The following is a 22,593-nucleotide window of genomic DNA, read 5'->3' on the forward strand; positions in this document are numbered from 1 at the left end:
TCTCACACTTTCTTTAGCTCCTAACAGCATTTTCATGAAAAATGGGCAGATGCAACCCATGGAAGCTAGGGTGGCCAGAAAAGGGGCATGTGTATCCCCTGAATCCTCCATGTTTTGTTTTTTGTTTTTTAAAAACAATAGACATGTAGGACGTTAAAAATTTATGTAAGGCATATCATTCTCAATTACAGATGCAAAGAGGCAGGTTGGTAATCACACTGCAGTCTCATTTGTATGGAAAATATCTGATTATGCTATACGTTCTAAGCAGTTTAGTCACATATTAACATAACTACTTAAGGACAAAACACAAGTGATCCAGTCCTATCACACTGTTGCTTACACAGTGCAGTGTCAGTTAGCTTTTCATAGTCAGACTGCTTTATTAGCACAACTCTGACAGCTATTTCTTTGTGTCTGTTTCCCACTTTCTTTTCTGCTCAGCATTTTCTTCTTGGCTTCTTCCTTCTATCCACCCTGCAGCAGGTGCTTCTTTTCCTCACCTACATCTGAAAGTCACTAAATCACTTTCTCCTTTACTTGCCCCCAATGGTAGAATTCAAAGACAGAGCCATGTTAGTGTGGATCAGTATGCAAAGGGATCTTCCAGCACTTTCAAGACTAACTGAGAGAAAGAAATTGGTAGCACAGCTTTTGTAGACTTAATTCTATAAAAGCTTATGCTACCAATTATCACTGGATAACAAAAAATGTGAAATTAGAATATACACAGAGAAGTCAGATGAATTGCCAGGGGTGGTGGTGCTACATGTCCTGATGCTACCATAGCAAAATCGGTTTAGGGCTAAATAGTTCTGTGATAAAAAAAAAAATGCTTATTGAAATACTTATAACCTACAGTTGTGTGGGCAGTATACATGCACAAGGACATACTTTGCAAGTCACAAAGCTTTTAAGATCCGATAGCACCACCTAGAGGATAGCAATTATAATGTCACTTTCTAGGTTTTTTTTATAACTTTCACTTAAAAGAATCAGTTGTAGTCCAGTTAATATAATATTGTTCTGTTATAACAGAGGAAACCAGTTCCCAAGTCAGTCACTTATTGCTTTATTGAGTGACTGCATATTAAGAAATATACACATATATTTATATTTTCCATTTTTAATGGATTTATACCTTTATTAGTCATTTGAAAGAAAGTCATAGGATTTTTACTTTTCTTGTAAAAAAAAAACCCAGATAACACCACAACACAACATTGAAATTCTTAAGCTATCAAAATACAGTATACCATTCCCAGGGAAAATGGGCTTTTCTTTCACATTAATGTTCAGAAGCAGTTACAATACTTATTTAATTATAAAATATACAAGTCAGGTCACAATAAAATATACAGAATATACATGGTCACAAGTGAATACACAAGACAGAGCCCCTGTATTACAATATAAAAATTTTCCACTCAAAATAATACAATTTTTTTGAGACTGGTTTTTAAAACAACAGCAACTAGCCCCCTTTCATTTCTGCAACGATCCTGATACTTCACATTATTCCTGTAATTTCCAAGAGCTGCATCCATTTTTGAATAGCAAAAACAGCAGGAGGACACCATTTAGAAATTACCAGCTGGAATTAAAGTCTGATAAACAATTATTTATTTATATATCCGGTGATATTGGGTTAAATGACATTTCAGTCATCAACGATGTTTACTTGTGTAAGGTCTTACACAATTCTACAATTCTTCCCCATTCATATCTAATATTGGCCTCAGATGTACTGCAGCATAAACATCTGGGCCAGTATTCTGTATCAGCTACTTAGTTAAGTAGATAATGCAGTAACCTAGGCAACCTGTCTTGGTCCATCTGCCAAAAAATCCCTGATGGATGCTCAGATCAAGCTGATGTTTGTGGCAATAGTCTCACAATCATGACTAAGCAGTGATTGTAAATATGGACTTGTTGCCTAGATTTACGCATCCATAAGTGTTCTGTATTAACAATTGCTACTTAGTCACAACTGTGACACCATTGCCATGATTTTACCACCCTCCCCAACTTTACCAGGCATCAGCTGCATGGGGAAAAAGGGGGTCCAATCTGCTAGCAGTCGGAGCATGAGTCAGTGGCATTTCCATCAGGTTTGGAGCTGTTACCACTATGTTTCTGTGTCAAATATGTAGAAAGTTCAATTATTACATATCTAGTACAATGACATACGGCACTGATAGTGAAGAAAAGGATGTTGCTTTCTTCCATTGCCAGCCTACATAGTTTCTATGCAGGCTACACAAGATGAAGCATCCACCTTGTGCATGGCGTTTGGACTTTATCTCTTGCTTAACATCTGGGTGAAATTCCTAGTCAACATATTGTAAATGGTTTAAAACAAGGCTGATAACTGATACTTTGAACTCCCATTTTCTTGGAAACAGCAAAGGACATTAATGAATCACATAGAACTACATGAGCAACTCTAGAATTCCTTAAACATAGTCATTTATAATAACTGATTTTAAACTTCACATTAAGCAGAAGAGTTCTGTCCTGATCTCACAACACAAAACGCTGACACTTATTCAGATACGTGTAGCATTACCTGGTACCTTGAAAACTGGATATTTACTTTTATGTAAAATCCTTCAGACCTGGAGGTAGTTCAAAATACATTCAAATGGACAGCACAAGTTGCATCTGCACTACAAGGTTACAGAGGTTTGACCCCACTTTAACTGTCATGGCTTCTTCCTAGAGAATTCTGAGATCTGTCGTTTGGTGAGCTACTTAGAATTCTTCACTAGTGAGTTCTAAGACACTCTTGTGTACTAAAGCACTTGAGCTCTCTAACAGAGCATTCAAAGTCACTCACCAGACCACAGATCCCAGGATTCTATAGGCTGCAGCCAGTGCAATCAAACTGCTGTAACCTGCGTATTGCAAAAACATTATATTGTCTAAATACAATTATTAATCCCAATTATAATACACCCATTGAATCCATGGAACATACATGCATGTTGTTGACTTACCAAGTTTCCATTGATTTAATGAGGTGGGACTAGCAGTTGGATAATGACTATGTTTCAATCAACTTAACATTTTGTGCAACACAATCAAAGAGATGCTAGACTTAGGAGATCATTGCATGCCAAATCTGTGCCGTGATAGATGCAGGCATACGATAATCTCCCCCGTTTTGTTAGACCAAGGCAATAAGCCAGCTATCCCTGAGGTAGTTAACATATAAGAGCCCCCCCCCCCCCCCCCCCATTGCCAGTTCTGTATTCATGAAGAAAGAACATAATAGCAGTGGTGGGAGGCCTCCTCCCTCCTGATTTCTAGTGTATTAATTAGCACATCTGTTGAGAGCCCCCACATATGTGCAAACTTCCTACACACATCCCAATGAAAATACATAATTGATGGACTGGAGCTGGATATCCCCCCACCCATGTGAAATAAAGGACCAAACAGGGATATAGTCTTCTAATGAATAATAAAATCCTGATGGTGAGAGAACTGCTCAGCTAGTTTTGAAAATATCTATTTATTTCTTTATTTTTCTTATATGCCACCTTTCTCCCACAGGGGGCTCACAGATCAAATTAATTAAAAACTTAACAATAATTAAAAAAAACAACAATTTAAGACCACCTCATTAAAGCAGTATAAAATTATGTTAAAAATACAAATGTTAAAAGCATAAATAAACATAACACGTACCTCAATAAGAAGCCTCATCTGGCAGTGATTATATATTAAAAGCCTGCTCAGACAAAAACATCTTTGCCTGCGGGTGAAAGGAAAGTAGGGCTGCAGGGGCTGCAGAATGCACCAGGCTACCCCCTAAGGGGGAGTGACACCACTGCTCCTTTTGGGATTTGCCTGTGTCCCTCTAAAATTCTGAAGAGATAGTGTGAGTGAGGGGAGGCTCAGTGGGAAAACAAAGGAAAGGCCACAGGTTTTTTTCAATTTAAAATTTTAAAAAAATTAAAAATGTTAATTTTTTTTAAAAAATGTATTACTTTAAATTTTTTCTTTAAAAACATCACATCTTACCAAATTTTCACTTTAACCACATACAACGATGTACATGTAATTGCATTTAAGATATGCATACACTATTGCAATTTAAAGGTCTAATTTTAATTTTGCTAGTTGGTTATGTCACAACTATTGCCATGACGTGCAGTGATATGTGGGAATTGTGATTTATGAGTAACTGTACTACAAAAAACATTACTAAGGATACAGAATACTAAGATTGTGGTTGACCCCAATATTGATTTTGGATGATACAACATGGCTATGCAAAGATATGCAAGCTGCCCCAGGGCATCACTAGGGTTGGTGTCATCCAGTGTGGTAACTCATGGTGTCACCCCCCCCCCCCTTTGACCTCCTCACAAGAATGCTAAGGATTCTTTATGATGTGGTCTGGGAGGAGGTCACGGGGGATGTGGCACCTAGAGTTACTGCACCAGGTGACACCATCCCTCGTGACACTACTGGGAAGGGGACCAGTTTAGCTCACCGTATATAAATGTTCCAGAGGATAGGATCACCTACTGAGAAGGCCTTCACTGGTGTCCTCACCAAGCAAGCCTCTGGTGATGGTGGGACCAAGAGAAGCCCTGACCTGATGATCTTAAAGATCTGGCAGATTTGTATGGGGAAATAATGGTCTTTCAGATAGTCTGGACCCAAGCCAAATATTGATATAGAAGCATGTTCAGTAATAGCCAGCTGTGTTTAATGCAGAAAAAGGGCTTCAGTGGAAACATATATATATCTCATGTTTCATATCAGGGCTACAGATTGTCAACATGTTTTTAAGTCTGCAGAAAAAATAATGTATGTTTTATTTTAATTTTTGGATTAAAAAACCCAGTGACTTTAAAACCACAGTTGGACAACTTGTAACCCTCCAGATGTTTCCAGACCACAGCCTTATAATCTCTCATTATTGGATCTGCTGTCAAGGACTGATGAAAGCTGTAGTTCAACAACATCTAGAGGGCCACAGAATACCCACTCCCACCTTAAACCAACAAGTGCTTACATAGCTGTGACTGTAAAAATCTTTTGAGCTGCCACACATCTGTATGCAAGAGCCCTCCAGAGCAGCATGGTGATCTTTGCTGGGCCACTTCCATCATGCAAGACCTGGGTTTATAATCTTACATTTGGCAGTGAAGACAAACGACATCAAGATCAATGCGGTATTCTTACTGCAATTTTCAAAGCTGGTTTTTGCCATGCCCATATAGAGAGACTCAGTATATTTTAAGAACTGAATGACACTCTTTGGAGGACTCCCTTCATGAAAGTGAAATGGCAGCTAGCCAGCTAAGAGGTTGTTACTACTTTCAGTTCCAAAGTGCTTGGTTTTGTTTTAATTCTCTTCTCCTTTAGTATCTGGTGAGAAAGCGCATTTAAAAACCATTCCACATCTTGCTCCTCTTCAGGCCACCTTAAGTATTGACCTCTTTGCAAAAAGGCTCTGATTGGCTGATATTTCATAAGCTGATACTGAGAAAGTGATCCAGCTACCACCATAATGAGGACTTCCTTCAGGTCACAAAAATACCTACTTTGGGCAAAATTAAATGCTTCTACACACCAGCCATCCTTGAGAAACTGCTTTGTCACAACACAAATAGTTTTCCGACAATTCCAAATGGCATCACGGATGTTGCTGATGTGATCCTCTCCTGGAAGGAAATCTCTGTCTTCAAAGCAAAGAGAAAATCTGTTTTTCTCAGAATATTGGGAGTCAAGGTGTTTTATCACAGCATTTTGAACCCACTCAAAGTCCTTGTTGCTATAGCATACATAGGCATCATATTTATACTTTTTCTTACCCAAGTCTGTCTGGCGCTCCTTCATCAAAGTTCTTGTAAAGGTCTTGTACCAGACAAAACAAGTTCCCCTAAAACGAGTGAAAACTATCACTGCAGCTAGGAACACTGTCAAAACAACACAGGTGGAAATGAAAAGTGACAACTGTAGAGACTCCAAGATCTTGTCTTCATTGCAAACATCAACATTTAATTCGTGAAGTGGAACACCAGCAAGATCACGGGGTCCAAAACAAAACATGTCATTTGGTGATCCAGCTAAAGTGACATTGGTTTCATTCAGCCACCCAATCAGGTTGCTTAAGAGGCAATCACAGAAAAATCTATTATAGGTGATATCCAAATGGTCTAGGGCTGCAAAAATCTGAGGATCTGGGTAAAGAAGTTGGTTTGATGATAACTGAAGTGTCCGCAGACTTTTAGGGAAGGTATTGTGAGAAATGTAAGTCAACAGGTTAGACGCTAAGTTAAGTTTATTCAGTGATACTAGGCCACTAAAGATACCTTCTGGAAGGAAACTAAGGTAATTATTATTGAGATGGAGAACTTGAAGTTTGGAAAGTTTCTTGAATACATCCAAGCATGCTCTTCTCTCCCATATAATTTGTAACATATTTTCACCAAGATCCAAGTAGATTAGCTGGTTGTTTTCTGCTACATCATTATATTTGTAGCAATAAGAAAAACGATTATTTTTCAAAAGGATATACTGCAAAACTGGAATTTGGAGAAGCTTGTAAAGGTAACCCAAATTGTCCAACCTGTTTCCTTCCAAATCAAGAAATATAGAATTTACTTGGTTGACATCATTTGATTGTAGCCGATTGTTTCCTCCTAAAAAAACAGAGAGGGGATTTGGGAATGATGGAATTATTTTTAGGGCATTATCCCTAAGATTTACCTCCTGAAGTTTTGGTACATGTTTGAAGGGATTCTCACCAAACACCCCAATATGATTATTTTGTAGATCTATAGAAATGACATTATGAAGTCCTTCAAAAGTGTAATCGAGGAGTTCACCCAAAAGATTGTATGATAGGTTTAGCAGTTGTAAGCTCCTAAGGCCATAAAATGCTCCTTTTCCAATTTGATTTATCTTGTTACTGTTAAGATCAAGCACTCCCAAATCACCAAGGTGCTGAAATACATATGAGTTGAGAGGGAAAATATAGCCATGTGAAAGATCAAGTAATTGGAGGCTGCTTTTAGCAAGACCTACAAATGTATCACTGTCTGGATTCCGGAGGTTAGCATATCCAAATGATGAGCCCATAGTGTGGTGTGAGAGTTTCAAGGCCACAATGCGAGTTCCCTGGACAGCTGTACAGAATTGCTGTGTAGTGGCCACATTCCAACCATTACTGCCAACATCCAATGTTTCTATAATAATATTTTTGAAAGGATTCCCACAAGCTGTCCAGTTCACAGAACTGTCTTTGTACAACCTATTAGAAGTAACACTAAACAGTTTGAAAGCTTTTCCTTGAAAGCTATCAAGATCTCCTTCACAGATAGTCCTAATTTGGTTTAGCTGCAACATCAGAATGTTCAAGGATTTCATATTGTAAAATAATGGATGAGGGTGAAGCCTTGCAATTTTATTGAACTGAAGATCTAGATATTCTAAAGAAATCAAATCTTGAAAGTAATCCTCTTCCAGAATTGATTCATTAAGCTCATTGTAGTATAACAAAAGTTTATTTAAATTGAACAGGCCCAGGAAGGCACCTGTGTCCAGGACAGTCATTTTGTTTCCACCTAAATCTAGTTGCTGAAGATTTGGCAAGTTTCTAAATGCTTCTCTTCTTATAGTTACAGGAAAAATAAACTGTGTTCCAAGCAACAAATACACCAGTTCCTTCAGCAGTGGGAATGAGGTGGCATTCACTTCCTGGATCGAGTTGTAGTTTAGGGAGAAGAAAACAATGTCTTCAGGTACAGGTGGAACTTGAGTGAGGTTGCAATGATCATAGTAAGCAATCTTGCCTTCCACTGAACATGAAGGAATGGCAAGTATTTCTCTGCATGCATTCCTCATTCCAATGAGAAACATTAGGAGATAATGAAGCATCTTGCCTATGCCCTGTGAGGAAGGAGAGAGAAAATAATACCATAACAATTCCAAGCAAACTAGAGAGATTTGGATTAAACATAACATAATTGCAGAACAAATTAAGTCTTAGCTGGTTCTGTTTCCAGTTCCTAACAGTGGCTATCTAGAAGCTTCATAAGCTTGAAGCCATTGATCAGTTTGTCCTCTGCATTTCCTAATCAAGATTCTGACTCTCAGGATTGAGATTCTGTTTGACCATTATATCAAAAAACTGATGGGAAATAAAGACCATGGTTTAAATCTTTACTCCACCATGAAATTCACTGCGAGCACAATTTTATATACTAGGGATGGGTGGTTATGTCCTTCCAGATGCTGTTGGACTACAACTGCTGTATTGGTCACCACTGGTTGCTGGCTAGGGATGCTGGGAGTTGCCATTTAAACACATCTGGGGGGATGTAGTTTCCCATCCTTGCTATATGTAGTGGAGAATTTACCCCCACTGGCTTGGGAGAACAATAAAGTTCCCTCCATCTGGACTGGTTCTTTGTAGGAATCCACACTTGAAATATATTCAGCAGGGACATTATTGCAGTTTTAAAAAGAAAAAGGGAAAAGTGAAGAGCATGCAAGATTCCATGCTTCTTTAGCTGCCAATCAGATGAGTCCCCTAAAATGGAATTATGATTTGATTCCCCTGGCCTTGACATCTTGGCAAACACACCACCCTAACACATCCAGTCTTGATGATTTTGGAAGCCAAGCAGGACCAGAATTTGTTTGCTTGGGAGATTATTAGGGAATACCAGAGTTCTCCAGACAGGGCCAAGAAAGCATCTCGTTGAAAACCTTGGAGAGATACTGGCGGTCAGACACGATGGACTGACTCAGCATGAGGCATGCCTCTAATTTCTACTTTCCACCTCTACTTTCCCTGCTGATGATAAAACTACAGCTGAGAGAGCTATGATGAAAATTTGCTGCGTTAAAATCATGTTCCAGACCATATGCTACAAATATTCTTTACCACTACATTTTAATTTTTTTTAAAATTCATTATTTAAAATATTTTATTTTATTTTATTATTCCCCTCTAGTCTGAAGCAGAAGAAGCAGCGTGCATCCAGAACAAGGGCTATTAATACAGTTAAAGTACATTGTGCAGCTGTTCTTTTTCTCCAGAATGATGTTCTTTTTGTGTGTGGAAAGAAAAAAAAGATGGAAAAAGAGACAGAAAAATATGGAAGGGTTACAAGTGGAACAGATCACAGCCTGCTGCCCTTTATAAAATTGTGCAGATGAGCACAGTGACTGTATGACACAACCATCACCTTGAAGCACCCATACCCTTCTTGCAAGGCATTAAAGCAAAGCTCTTAACTAGAAATTCAGGTTCAGTAAACTGCACATAAACTAAGATCTAGTAACATATCTCAATTTGATAATCAGTTTTCTTTCAAAGTAACTTGTAAAGAAGCTTTCTTGGTTTAATCTGCACTGCAAAAATAATGTAATTTAACACTATTTTGTCATGGCTCAATGATATGAAATTCTGGGATTTGTAGTCTTGTGAGATATTTAGCCTTTTCTGTCAGTGTGCTATGGTTCCACATACAACTACAAATCCCAGGATTCGATACGTTGGAGCCCTAGCAGTCAAAGCAGTATCAAACTTCATTATTTCTATAGTGCAGATTAGACCCCTATAAGGGAAATTTATTTTTGCCGCTTATTTGATCTGATTTCAGAAGCTAAGCAGGGATGAACCTGATTAATACTTGAACAGGAAACCTCCAGGTAAGATCCAAGTAGAGGTCTGGAAACCATATCCTATGAGGAGCAACTTTGGTCATCGGGTATGTTTAGTCTGAAGGAGAGAAGGTTAAGGGTTGATATAATAGCCCTGTTTAAATATTTGAAGGGATGGAGAAAGCTTGTTTTCTGCTTTTCCAGAGACTAGGACACAAAGCAATGGATGCAAACTGCAGGAAAAGGGATTCCACCTCAACATTAGCAAGAACTTCCTGAATGCAAGTTGTTTCACAGTGGAACACTCCCTCGGTGAGTGGCGAAGTTTCCTTCTTTGGAGGTTTTTAAACAGAGGCTGGATCGCCATCTGTTGGGGGTGCTTTGATTGTGAGTTCCTGCATGGCAGGGGGTTGGACTGGATGGTCCTTGAGGTCTCTTCCAACTCTAGGATTCTATTCCAATATGTTTAAGGCAGAATTCCAGTCAGTTTTCATTTTACTTAAGTTCCTGCAAGGAAAAATCCAAAGATTAAAGTAATTTCAAATGTCAGAATGACATAGATAAACCTTAAAAATCAGGCACCTTCTGTTCAAAAAGGAGTGCAGAACATACTGTATAGACTGGACTATCCTTAAATGGGATGCCAGCTAAGCTGTAGACCACATTTAACTTTTCCACAGTTTGTACTTACCAGCAACAAAGGCTATAAAATATCCCAATTATCCAATCTTCAAGTGTATTATTATTACTACTGTTGTTGTTGTCCCAACTTTTCCCAGCCTGGGACTCAAGATGGCCTACCATATTTAAAAAACATAGCTACAAATATAACATGTATAAAAATTTGAATAGAAAATGGAGAAACAGAATGGTTTCTGACTGGCAAGGTATTCAGGCAAAACTGCATCTTACCACACTATCTGTTTAACTTGTACACTGAATGTAGCATACGTACATTCTGTTATCTGAGGCAGGAGGTGTGTAAATTGGAAGAAAAAACACCAACAATTTAAGATACACAGATGACACTACACTATTAGAAGAAAATAGCAAAGACTTGGAACAACTATTGAAGACAGTCAAGGAGGAAAATGCAAAAACAGGTTTACAGTTGAACATTAAGAAAACAAAAATAATGACCGCAGATGTTTTACTGAATTTTAAAGTGAACAATGAAGACAATGATAATAAAAGATTTCATATACCTTGGATCAGTCATTAATCAGAATGGAGACTGCAGCCAAGAAATGGTAAGAAGATTGAGAGCCTTATTGCATGAGAAGACTGCACCCTTCCTAGAAGCCAGTTGAACATTAATGTTAAACTGAGGCTGTCATATTAGACATCTTATGAGAATATGACTCACTAGAAGAAACAATAATGCTTGATCAAGTAGAAGGCAGTAGGAAAAGAGGAAGACCAAATTTCAGATGGATAGATTCAATCAAGGAAGCCACAGCCTTGACCATGCAAAACCTCAGCAGGGCTGTTGATAACAAGGCGACTTGGAGGTCATTCATTCACAGGATCACCATAAGCTGAAATCAACCTGACAGCAGTTGACAACAACAAAAAACATAGCTATTAAAAATAACAATGAAAATGAAACAATAAAATGACTTTGTATAGGAATGGATCTATGTTTAGGCATTTGCCCTGGCACAATGTTTGGGTGTGGCTGTGAGGAACAAACCTTTGAACATGCCCTGCCTAATATTCTTACAATACCTGAGAGCATCCTCTTCAGGCAGTATGTGGTATGCTCACATCAAGAGATACAGACAAAAGTTGTTAGTGGATGCTCCAGTTCATTTTATAAATAACCAAAGGCCAAATCTAGAGATCTTTTATGTAAAGATATTAGTGGATGGATGGGGACTGGTTAAAAATCTAGGCCTTCCTGTCACTCCTCTCCATCTCTCACACTTATACTTTCAAGCTGTTCAATTTCTTATGTGTATCTCTTTTAAAAACCTGTTTCTTCTTTCCACATCTTACCATGGCTAACTACTCTCCTGACTCCTGCTCCCTGATGCAGCACTTTGGCTTCAAAAAGGCTCCTTGGGGTGCTACTTTGGTATGTGGACATGACAATCTTTAGCTCTTTCCTCCTCAGCTGTGTGTGACTCCCAATGGCCCCACACATGACAATTATAAAGAGAAGCCTGAGGGCAGTGGGACCAAGGCAGGCCAGCCATGAGCTAGATGTGGCCCACTGGGCAAAGATTCTTCATTTCCTATTAAGTTATATAAGTATCCAAACATTTCCTAATATATTTACCCACCCAGATATGCAGCATGAGTGGATGTGATTTGCAATAGCATTCACAGCACTGGAGTAGGTAGTGTGAAAGACACACACACCCAGCCCTGAGGAAAGGCATAGGGATGGAGGAGCTTACTAAAAACAACCACCACCACATTCCCCCCTCACCCTGCATTTCAGATAGACATCAAAAACCAAAGGATGAGTTCTTCCAGATCAAACAAGACCAGAATCCCCCTTTCATCTCTTGTGTATTCCTAAACACCTCCTTCCTGCCGTCCATTCCTGGAGACCCTAGATCTTATCTAGATGTTGTAAAGTCCATAAAGCATCATCAATCACAATCAATCCCTCTCATCTCCCAAATATCAAAACAAGCTCTACATTTGGGAAATCTTTCCAGGTTTTGTTGTAGGGTAATCAAACTTTTGGTTTCCCATGGACCTCTCATGGCTTAAGGGTATAAATATCACCTCAAAAGCTAGATCTTTTGTGGCAAACGCTTCCCCCCTCCCATGCATGCACAGTGACTGTTGTCCTCAGGCATCAGTTTCCATATGTTTCCCTGAAATCTGCACTCAGTCCCAAGCTTTGAGGCTTGTGTCTTCATACTTCCCAGCTTTCCATTGACCTTTGTCTTCAAGACTGGTAGCTATTGCCTCATCCAACCCTACCCTCAACTATCCCCTTTCAGTTTTCTGTGTTTGGTTAAGCTATATATGCTGTATGAATGTATGTTACCACTGTGTGTGTGCTACTTTCTATTTTCCTTAATGAATGAACATACAGTTCTCCATGCCTGGAGTGTCCATAGAGAGTACTGGTATAGTTGGTGGTTTGTTCCTGCATATGCTACCCCCCTCACATAGTCAAGTTGAATATTTTCCCAAACTAATTAATACAGATTGCAACTGTTAGTGGAGGCTCTACAAGTCCCATACAAATAGTGTAACAGAAAAAAAATCCAGAATGGTGCCATGCTGGGCAGCACTTTGCCTCCCAGCCTGGGCAACTGCCAGACGTATCTGGAATAAGTCTTGCTGTTGTGCTGCAGCTACCAATGCTGCTAACTGGGGTGATGGAACAGTCCCTGGGGATGATGGTGAGGAGTCACAGAGACCTGGTCCTTGGCCAGAATGGGATCTCCCAGCCAATGCCACAGTTTGCTGCATGGTGCCAAGTGTGCCCCAGGATTCCACAGGCCCTTGGTGGCATAAAGATAAGGAAGTTCAAGTTAGAGTTTAGGAGATTCTGCTCCTTTCTGGCCAGTTACAAGTAGCAGTTTATTTGTATCCTGTTTTTTACGTTTAAGTATCTAACACATTTCAATATATTGTTTTATGATTTGTTTATTCAAGATTGCCACCTGCACTATCTCTGCATTAAGGGCAAGGAAAGCAACGGTAACATACAACACATAATATTTCAAGCAACAAAGATAACTTAGAGCACCTTGCTATTCTCTCTGGCATCTAATATCTTAGGCCACATGTGCCCCTGGAGTTGAAAAGAGTATTGAAAATAATACATAGTAATTAGCACTATAAATAACTAGTACTATAAATAATTAGTACTATGCAATGTTATGACCTTCTCTCCCTTGGGCTTCAAGGCAATCCGTTCATAGCACAAGTGTGGATTTACAATGAATATGCCACTTTCCTAAACTGATGGAAGGACAGGCTTCTTGTGTCTCTTGCCTTCGTCAGCTGCACTGGAAACCCAAAGATGGCTCACTGAATTAGTGATTATCAAAACCAGAGTCCTGCAACTGAGCTTTAGAAAGGGGAGGGAGATGGAGGGAGGGATGATTGGGCAGTTCTCCTCTTGCTTGGATCACCGATGAACCCAGATCTCCTGTGAATTGCCTCAAGACAGGCAGGGAGCGTTCCTTCAGAGTAGCTTTCCCCAATGAAGTGCTTTCCAGATCATTCCAACTATAACTTCCATCAGTCCTAAAACAATATGAGCAATGGTCAGGAAACATGAGAGTTATAGTATAAAACATTTGGAGGGTATTGGGTTGGGTAAAGCTGAAATGGGGCAATAATTTATAAAACGAACTGGACAGCACTTTATTACATAAGTTTAAAAAGTGGAATTTTAACAGGATAAAATCATCTTGGGCTGGTACTTATCACACAATGTCATGTCCATCCTATTGCTTCGTTGAATTCCATTTGTTTCTGTAGCACACCTTTTCACCGATGGGCAAAACCCATCAATAGGCTCTCAATCTCACTGCTATTCCATTACTGCTTTTGTATAATAGGTCCCTTCCACTGCAGTTCTGCTTCTCAGGCAATCAGATCGTGTGAGTGGGCATGAGTCTGCTCTTCTCCTCCTCTCCCTTATAGTGACTGGACTGCCAAGCACTTCCCGAAGCCAGTTGTTGCATGAATGGGCACACAGCATCTGGTTTAAGGAATTGATTGGTGGTCATGATCGCTTGTGCAGGATTGCTGTGTGAATGTGCACACAGTTGCCCCACACTTCAGAAGGAGGAGCAATTGTGGCTGCCAAACGCCTCCTGAAGCCAGCTGCTGTGTGCATATTCACACAGTATCCAGCCTTTGAGGCAGTTGGCAGCCATGATAATTTGTCCCCATCCTTCATCCCAGAATGCAGTATTTGGCAGTACTGAAAAAAGATCATTTGGACATGGATCACCAAAACACTTATCAAGTGTGATAAAAAAGGATGCCAAACTGGTATGGTTCCATTCTTTAACTAGTGCAATTGTAATAGGACAGCAGGATTGTGTAATAAAGTCCCAATAAACTGACAAGACATAATTCTTCCTTGACAGTTTTACAGAAAAGACAATAAAAAGAAAAGGGGGTAGGGCTGATGGCTGATGACAAGAAAATGTGAAGTCACCAATCACTCGACTGCATCAAATTGATTGCCTCTCCCTCCTCAACTGTCATCTTGGCCTCAGAGGGATCAGGCAGACCCAGCAACATCGGGGACTGCCTGAAGGAAGAGGCCCTTCCCTCTCCAACTGTCATCTCGCCGCAGACAGGGCGATCAGGCAGACCCAGCAACATCGGGGACTGCCTGAAGGAAGAGGCCCCTCCCCTCCTCCTCAACTGCTCATCTCTCGGCCTCAGAGGGACGCGAATCAGGCAGACCACAGCAACATCGGGACTGCCTGAAGGAAGAGGCCCCTCCCTCCTCAACTGTCCATCTCGGCCTCAGAGGGAGCGATCAGGCAGACCCAGCAACATCGGGACTGCCTGAAGGAAAGGCCCGCTCCTCCCTCCTCAACTGTCATCTCGGCTCAGAGGGAGCGATCAGGCAGACCCAGCAACATCTGGACTGCCTGAAGGAAGGAGGCCCTCCCTCCTAACTGTCAGCTTGGCCTCAGAGGAGCGATCAGGCAGACCCAGCAACATCAGGGACTGCCTGAAGGACGAGACTTCTCCCTCCTTTAACTGTCACCTTGTATTTGTATTGTATTCAATTTTTACTGTACACCGCTATGATTATTGCGGAATAGCGGTCTATAAATAAAACATATTATTATTATTATTATTATTATTATTATTATTATTATTAAATAAAAAGTAACATGTTCTATTAAGAACCTATACCAGTGATGGCGAAACTTTTAGAGAGCGAGTGCCCAAACTTGAAGGTGTTCCTGCAGTGGGAGTCACCTGGTGCTGGGGGGTGGGACTTCTGCCTTCTGGGGGCAGGACTTTTCAGGGAAGGACTTTCCTAGAGACAGTTGAAGTCCCAAGAAGGCAGGGGAGAAGAGGAGGCACGGGCACATGAGAAATTTCAGCGCAACTCTAGATTCTCAAGAATGAACAAGGGAGCTGATGAAGAAGAGTGGCATAGAAACAACCCCTGTAAATTCATAGTCTATTGATACATACATAGGATCAAATTGGACATCAATTAGAAGATAGTGGATTATGCAGAAGAGCACGTTTAGTAGAGCACACACCTAGGGATGGATGATTCAGTCTATTTTTTTTCTTTGTGAGTAATAAATAATAAATAAAATATAAAATTTTTATTTCTATCCCGCTTTTTGCCAGGTAATCAAAGTGGCGTACAACAGGTCGAAATACATTCATATATACATAATACCCCCCTTAAAATATTAAACAATGTAAGATTAAAAACTACACATTAAAACCGACTAAGCTACTGTATGTATCCATTAAAAATCCATCTTGCTCTCACAAACAATTTTTATTTTTAAAAACAAAAACTGACATGAAAATTTGCATTTAAATATGTAGTTTTTCAAAATGATACACTTCAAGGTACAAAATAATGTGCCTTAAAACTGTGCACTTCAAGCATGACCACTGGCTTCCTTGCTGCTGGCAATGGGTGCTGTAATCCAATGTATCTGTTTCAAAGAGGCTGACCTAAGTCACATGACTATTCTTTCACCTCAAATTATTTTGGTTATGGTGCCAGCTCTCCAGCACAGAGAATGTAAAGATGAAAATGTATTAGAGGCAACCATCATAGATTACAGCCTCACTGGAGGAATCACTTATCTGTGGGGTCATTTTGTACCACAGTGTAATTTTAAAGGCTCTCATACATTCTTTCTGCTGGAACTGGCATTCCATTAGTGAGTGAACTGTGTAGAAAAGGTAGTCCTACCCATATGGCAATGAGCCTTTCAGTGTTTCACCTACTTCACTGGATACACCTATAATTTGATGGTACCAGTTATAGTCTGCATTGCCAGGATAAAGACAGCCAGTTTTATCAATACAGTAATGTTTTTATAAATTTGCTAAGATTATTGCTGAAATTGCTGACTTGAATCCAAAGGGAAATTTTTTGTTCCCTTCAGCATAATTGTCTTCAGACTTAATAAGTGTAAACTGCTGTGGAACCACATCCCCGCAAGCAATCCTATAAATGTATTCTAGAAGGTGCAGGGAGACTGGGCTCTGGGCCAGTAATTAACAAATAGGCCAATCCCATGAATTATTGATAACGGGTAACTAAATTGCTGCATTAACAATATAGACTCCCAGAACCTCTCACAGACTGCTTAGAGAAAGAGAGAGAGGGAGAGAGAGATATATATTTTGCTACTCCCCCTTCCCCAATTCCTAGAAATCTTATGATGACAGTAAGACCACCCTACCATGGGGTTTTCTTGGCAAGACTTGTTCAGTGTAGGGGTTGCCTTTGCCTTTCTCTGACATTGAGAGTGTGACTTGCACAAGGTCATGCAGTGGGTTTTCATGGCTAAGCGAGGATTCAAACCCTGATTGCCTGAGTTGTAGTCCAATGCTCAAGCCACTATGTTCAACTGATTATGTTTGCTTTTATACCACCTTGAGTCCTGGACTGACAATTACAAAATCAATAAAGTCAAGTGTGACTCCTGTAGCAAAGTAATGAGCAGCCTATCTTGTAGACTACCAGTCTAGGCCATAGATTTCTACAGACAGATAAAGATGAATGATCTAACACAGCTGAATCACATTTCATTATCAGTTTTGCCACAAAAACAAAACCCCACATTATACAAATGAAACAGTGATCCAATGCAATTGCAAATGTTCATGCTCCATTAACAACTGTTAAAAGATTGGGTGTTGGTGTCTGGCTTGCAACCTTCTTCCCTCTCTTTGTCCAGCTCAGAGCCTGGAAAGATTACTTTTTGGGACTACACCTCCAAGAATCCCCAGAATATGCCAGGAGTTGTAGTCTTATCTGATCCAAATCTTCATGCATGTGTTATATATGGCAACTAACTCCATATATCTGGGGGGAAATACCAAGTGATACACAGAATACCTTCCAACTTCTCTTTGAACTATAGATAATGCTTCCAACATTAAGGATCTCTGTTTCCCCCACTCATCAAATCTCTGGAATATTTGCAAGAGGAAAAGGGTGATATCCACAAGTACTAGCTACCTACTTCATCAATGTAATCCAAGAGGTCCATGACACCATTTGGTCAACTTGCAGGTCTTATCAGGAGGATTTTTTCCCCATGAAAGCATTAAGAAAGATCTGAAGGTTTTGGAAGTGAAGACAAAGAACAGAGGACTGCTTTTGGATACAGAATATAAATTTGGACATACTTCTAACTACTCTCCCCCTCCCCATGAAACAGCTACCTCGCCTGGTGTTGAGCTTGGCAATCTTCAACAGTCAAAGTGCCATACAACATCGCTTGAAAATTCTTTTCATGAGAGCACAATGTAACACACACACAGCTCTAAGTACGATTGCAAGTCTTCCTGTAATGCAATATTAAAAGCAGCACTGAATAAATACACAATGACAAAGGGAATATTACTTACTTACTGCTCAATTTATTAAACTGACCTGAATAGTTTGCTTTTGACGCAAATTTGCAGAAGGTTCAAATTTGAATGCAGAACAGAGCAAGAGCACCATCAGCTTTTCTCCCAGTGTAACGACAAGAAATGAGTGTGAGTGTAAGAAGTACAACTACTTCCTTTTTGTTTGCTCAACTGCATCTGCCATTGCTTAAGCAACAGCAGAACAAGCCACATCTGTCATGTTTGCTGATCACAGAAAAATTATGAATCAGGGTTTCGTAAGTATGAAAGGGACACAAGTTCCATGCTACACACAAACATGTGTAATAATAATTATGGACTAAGAAAACATCAGGAAATTGCATTTTTAAGAGAGGAACTGCGGATATGTATGCTACACCCAATCCTATCAGCAACTTTTCTGCTCAGAATTATTCTCTGTGCTGGTGTTTTCCTCCACAGCATGAGAAAGTCACCTTTTTTGGGATCACAAATCCCAGATTCTCCAAATACTAGCCATGCTGTTTGGGTAATTCTGTAAGTTATACTACAAAGAAGCTCTGCTCTCCATCTTTCAACTCCAAATTTGGGGATTACAGATGAATATTACTAGTTTAAATATGCACTGAGAATGTTGTGGAAGAAAAACCAGTGGAAGGGGAATGTACTGAGCAATGAAAAAGCAAATGAAAAAAGGATTAAGCTCCCCACTTGCTTCCCTTATGCTTCCTGCTACCATTCTACTACTCAAAATGATAACCTCCCAGTCTTATTACATACATATATAATAGCCATGCTGAATGATGGATCCGCAGCCAGCATCCATATCAGCTGCATATTGAACTGGTAGCACTGAAGAAAGTCGATCACGTCTACTTTCTATCATTCTCTCTTTTGTAAGAAAATTCTCAACTGTGCCAGACACAGTCTTGAAAACTCTGACCAAATAAATAAATAAATAAATCACTAATTGTTCTGCCTTTGGAATGTGTTGGAGAATTTCCAGGTTTTCTTTAAAAACTGGTTCAGCTAAAGTAAAGAATTGCGACATAGGTCTGCGTAGTTATTTCCAGAGCTTGGGTCATTCACTGAAGCTGAATTCACAACAGAGAGAATAAAGTGCTTCTTCACACAATGCTTAGTGGAACTATGGAATTCACCTCCACAAGATACAGTGAATTAGGGGATATTTTAGATAATTTTGTGGATGTTAGGGCCATGGTAGTTGTAGTTAAATTTATCTGGAGGGTACCAGATTGGGAAAGGCATTAAATCTTTGTTTTAGTACTGTAACTGCATTTCTATATTCCTCCCTCATTATCTTTGCTTTTGGTTTTCTCACACCCGCCCAACCACCATCAGTCCCTTCTTTATGAAATTTCTAACTGAAAACTTGCAAGGGCAAAAGAGAGAGAAGTAAACATGTCCGAAAATAATTTGGCTTATTTATTACTCGTTTTTACATGTCAGAAAAGAATTCTGTTTATTTATTATCACTCCATTTTGTCATTACAAAACCCTTTGTGGTAGGTAAGTTTCAGTGAAAGTGTCTGTTGTCTAGTTAGAAACACAGTGAAGAATGGATCTGAATCTGGGTTTCCTTGCTTTAAATCCAACTATCAGTTCACTCAGGCATCCTGGTTTACCATGTAAAGTACTATACTTCTTAACAACGATATATAAATATATGCATATCCAATATAGTTAATGTAAAACCACAGCTTATCATTTGAGTGAATATATTCAGGCCTCACTATATATGCATTAGCTAATGGCTTATTACATGCACATACAAAGGATATACAAGAAAAATGTACATATATTTAGACACAATTTTATTTTGGATACTGGTGGCCTACTGAAAGTTTCCTTCAGGCTTTCTAAATACAAGCGATCAGCACCAAAGATCCTTACTGTACTCTTAATTAGGCTAAAATTCAAAACACTGTTTTTAATTTCTTGTTAATTACACAATTTTATGTACCAATATGCACTGTAACATCCATTTCACTATATATTTGTGTATTATTGTCTTCAATTTTTATTATTAAGACTTCACCATGTCTTAATAATAAAAATTGTTGTTGTTATGTGTCATAAGATTTTTTTTTACCAACTTTATTGTTGTTAACTGCCCTCAAATTGCCCCAACCAATAGCAGCCCAACCCAATAGCAAGACTCCCTATCCTCCATTGCTCTACTCAGTTCCTGTAATTTCTTACCTGTGACCTCCCTGTTTGAGTCTATCCATCTGGCGTGTGGTCCAATTAATCATGCCTTTTCATGATGTGACCAAAGCCTCAATTTGATAATCTTGGCTTCCAGGGATATTTCTGGCTTTATCTGCTCATTTGTTTGTCCTTTTTTCTGTCCACAATATCCTCAATCTTCTCAGCATCACATCTGAAATGTGTTGGTTGTCTCCTTATTTGTCTTCCTCACTCTCCAGCTCTATGTACACATGGTAATGGGTAATACAACGCCTTGTACAATTCTAACTTTAGTGTTCAGTTGTGTATCTCTTTATGATGTTCTCTAGTTCTTTCATACCTGCCCTTCCAGTCTTCTTCTGATTTCCTGACTGCAGGCTCCATTCTGATCAATGTTTGATCCAAGGTAGGGGAACTTGTTAATTATATTAGTTTTCTCATTGTCTAGGTTGAATTTATGTAGTTCTTCTGTGGTCATTATTTTTGTTTTCTTTATATTCAGCTTTAAGCCTGCCTTATAAAAATGAATTTTAAGAATGAAAAAAAAAAAAAAGACCCCAAAACTGATCTTGTAGGAAAATCTAACCAACATATGAAATATCACCTTGATGTGACACTTAAAATATGTATATTTTTGCAGGGTTTAAAGAGGCAATGGATTCTTCTTGTTCTTATTCTGACTTGATAAGCCAATCTGAACATTTCCCCTTTATATATATTGTGACTTTGAATAATACTAGGAAATTGACTCAAGAATGTTGCTTGGAGCACTCAAAAGAAACACATTGCAGCCTTCCTTTATCAGCTGCAAGAATATCAGCTATTAAAACTGCAAAGTTTTGAATTTCCATTTATGTGAATAGCTTAATAGCTTAAGTACTCTAAAGGTACCAGGTCTGATCTTGGAACCTAAGCAGGTTTGGCTGGTTAGTACTTGGAAGGGAAACAGTCCACGAATAATAAAAACTGTAGGCTATATTTCAGGGGAAGCAACTGGCAAAATCACCTCTATGTATTCTTTGCCTAAGGAACCCCTATTGAATTCATGGGTGGCTTGAAGGCAAACACCCACAGATGACAGGTGACCTAAAGGCACATAAACACACAGACATATTGCTTAATTTGAAAACAGATCAAAAGGGATCAAAGTTATATTTAATACTTTAGTGAAATGCTAGGTATCAGGCAACCATCTAGATATTGCTGGACTGAAACTCCAATCATCCCCTAACCAGCTTAGCTAATGGTGAGGGATGCTATGACTTGTAGACTAAGGATCTTTGAAAATATGCATATTGTTAAATTTTGTTTTAAAGGAGGCAGAAATTAATAACTACTATGTGCTTCCAAAGGCTATCCTAAAGCTAAGATCTGAAGGAAAAAAAAAACCTAAGGAAATGCAAGATTGGGTGATTACTGGTATCAGAAGCTTGTGGAATTAATTTATTTCAGAATTGGCTATGGAGGAACACAACTGTCTAGACCACAGATTTTATATCCAACACAATAAAGGTATTCATAATTTGGGCAACAGTTTTCAATTCCACAAACAGCTGAATAACATCTTCTGTAAGGTCCAAAAAGATAAATAGGGAGTAACATTTGGTTGCTGGGCAATGTTTTAGCTTAATACATTATCCTCTTCAGTCAGTAAACTAGGAACACAGAACATTCAGGACTGCTTTTTCAGCAGCCAATTCCCTGTTTAATTAGTCCAGTATAGGCTTCCCTACTTTGCTTAAAGCAACACTGTTTGATGTATTTGCTGGTATTTATTTATTTAAAGAATATATGTAAAGAATTTATTTAGAGAATATACAAAGGGATATTGCAGCTCCTTTTAGACTAACTGTGCAAAAGAGGAAGTGAATCTGAGGAAGTAGACTGAATCTACAAAAGCTCATGCAATAAGTCTGAAAAGTGCTTCAAGTTCTTTTTGCTTACTGATATTCCAGACTAACACAGTTATGTCTGTGAATTCTACCCCCTTTAGAATATAGTTAACCTAATTGAGAGAAATGGATTTGAATCAAACATTTAAGATTTAATAAAAGCTAGAAACACATGAACAGAATAGAAATCGTGTAAGACTATATAAACGTATGCTATAATTAGATTACACATATAGATGATATGGAACTACATATATACACTGGTACCCCGGGTTACGAAATTAATTCGTTCCGCTATTTTTTT

At 39.0% G+C, this 22,593-nt stretch overlaps 1 protein-coding gene across 7 annotated transcripts in view; it reads right to left on the reverse strand.

Annotated features, from left to right (window-relative positions):
• Positions 1 to 936: 936 nt before the first annotated feature.
• TLR5 (toll like receptor 5) overlaps positions 937 to 22,593 on the reverse strand; it is a 37,135-nt gene continuing 15,478 nt past the window's right edge. For 3 of the 7 annotated variants that reach the window (XM_042440865.1, XM_042440901.1, XM_042440874.1), the window contains exon 2: positions 937 to 7,914. In XM_042440865.1, coding sequence (XP_042296799.1) covers positions 5,320 to 7,902 — 2,583 coding nt within the window. In that variant the 5' untranslated portion in view covers positions 7,903 to 7,914 and the 3' untranslated portion in view covers positions 937 to 5,319. Of the gene's footprint in view, positions 7,915 to 9,890; positions 9,946 to 9,973; positions 10,144 to 10,327; positions 10,557 to 22,593 lie in introns of those variants that run through there. The other 4 variants (XR_006100798.1, XR_006100799.1, XM_042440882.1 and 1 more) reach the window with 3 other exon arrangements.

This window comes from Sceloporus undulatus, chromosome 1 (genome assembly GCF_019175285.1).
Source record: "Sceloporus undulatus isolate JIND9_A2432 ecotype Alabama chromosome 1, SceUnd_v1.1, whole genome shotgun sequence".
NCBI lineage: Eukaryota > Metazoa > Chordata > Lepidosauria > Squamata > Phrynosomatidae > Sceloporus > Sceloporus undulatus.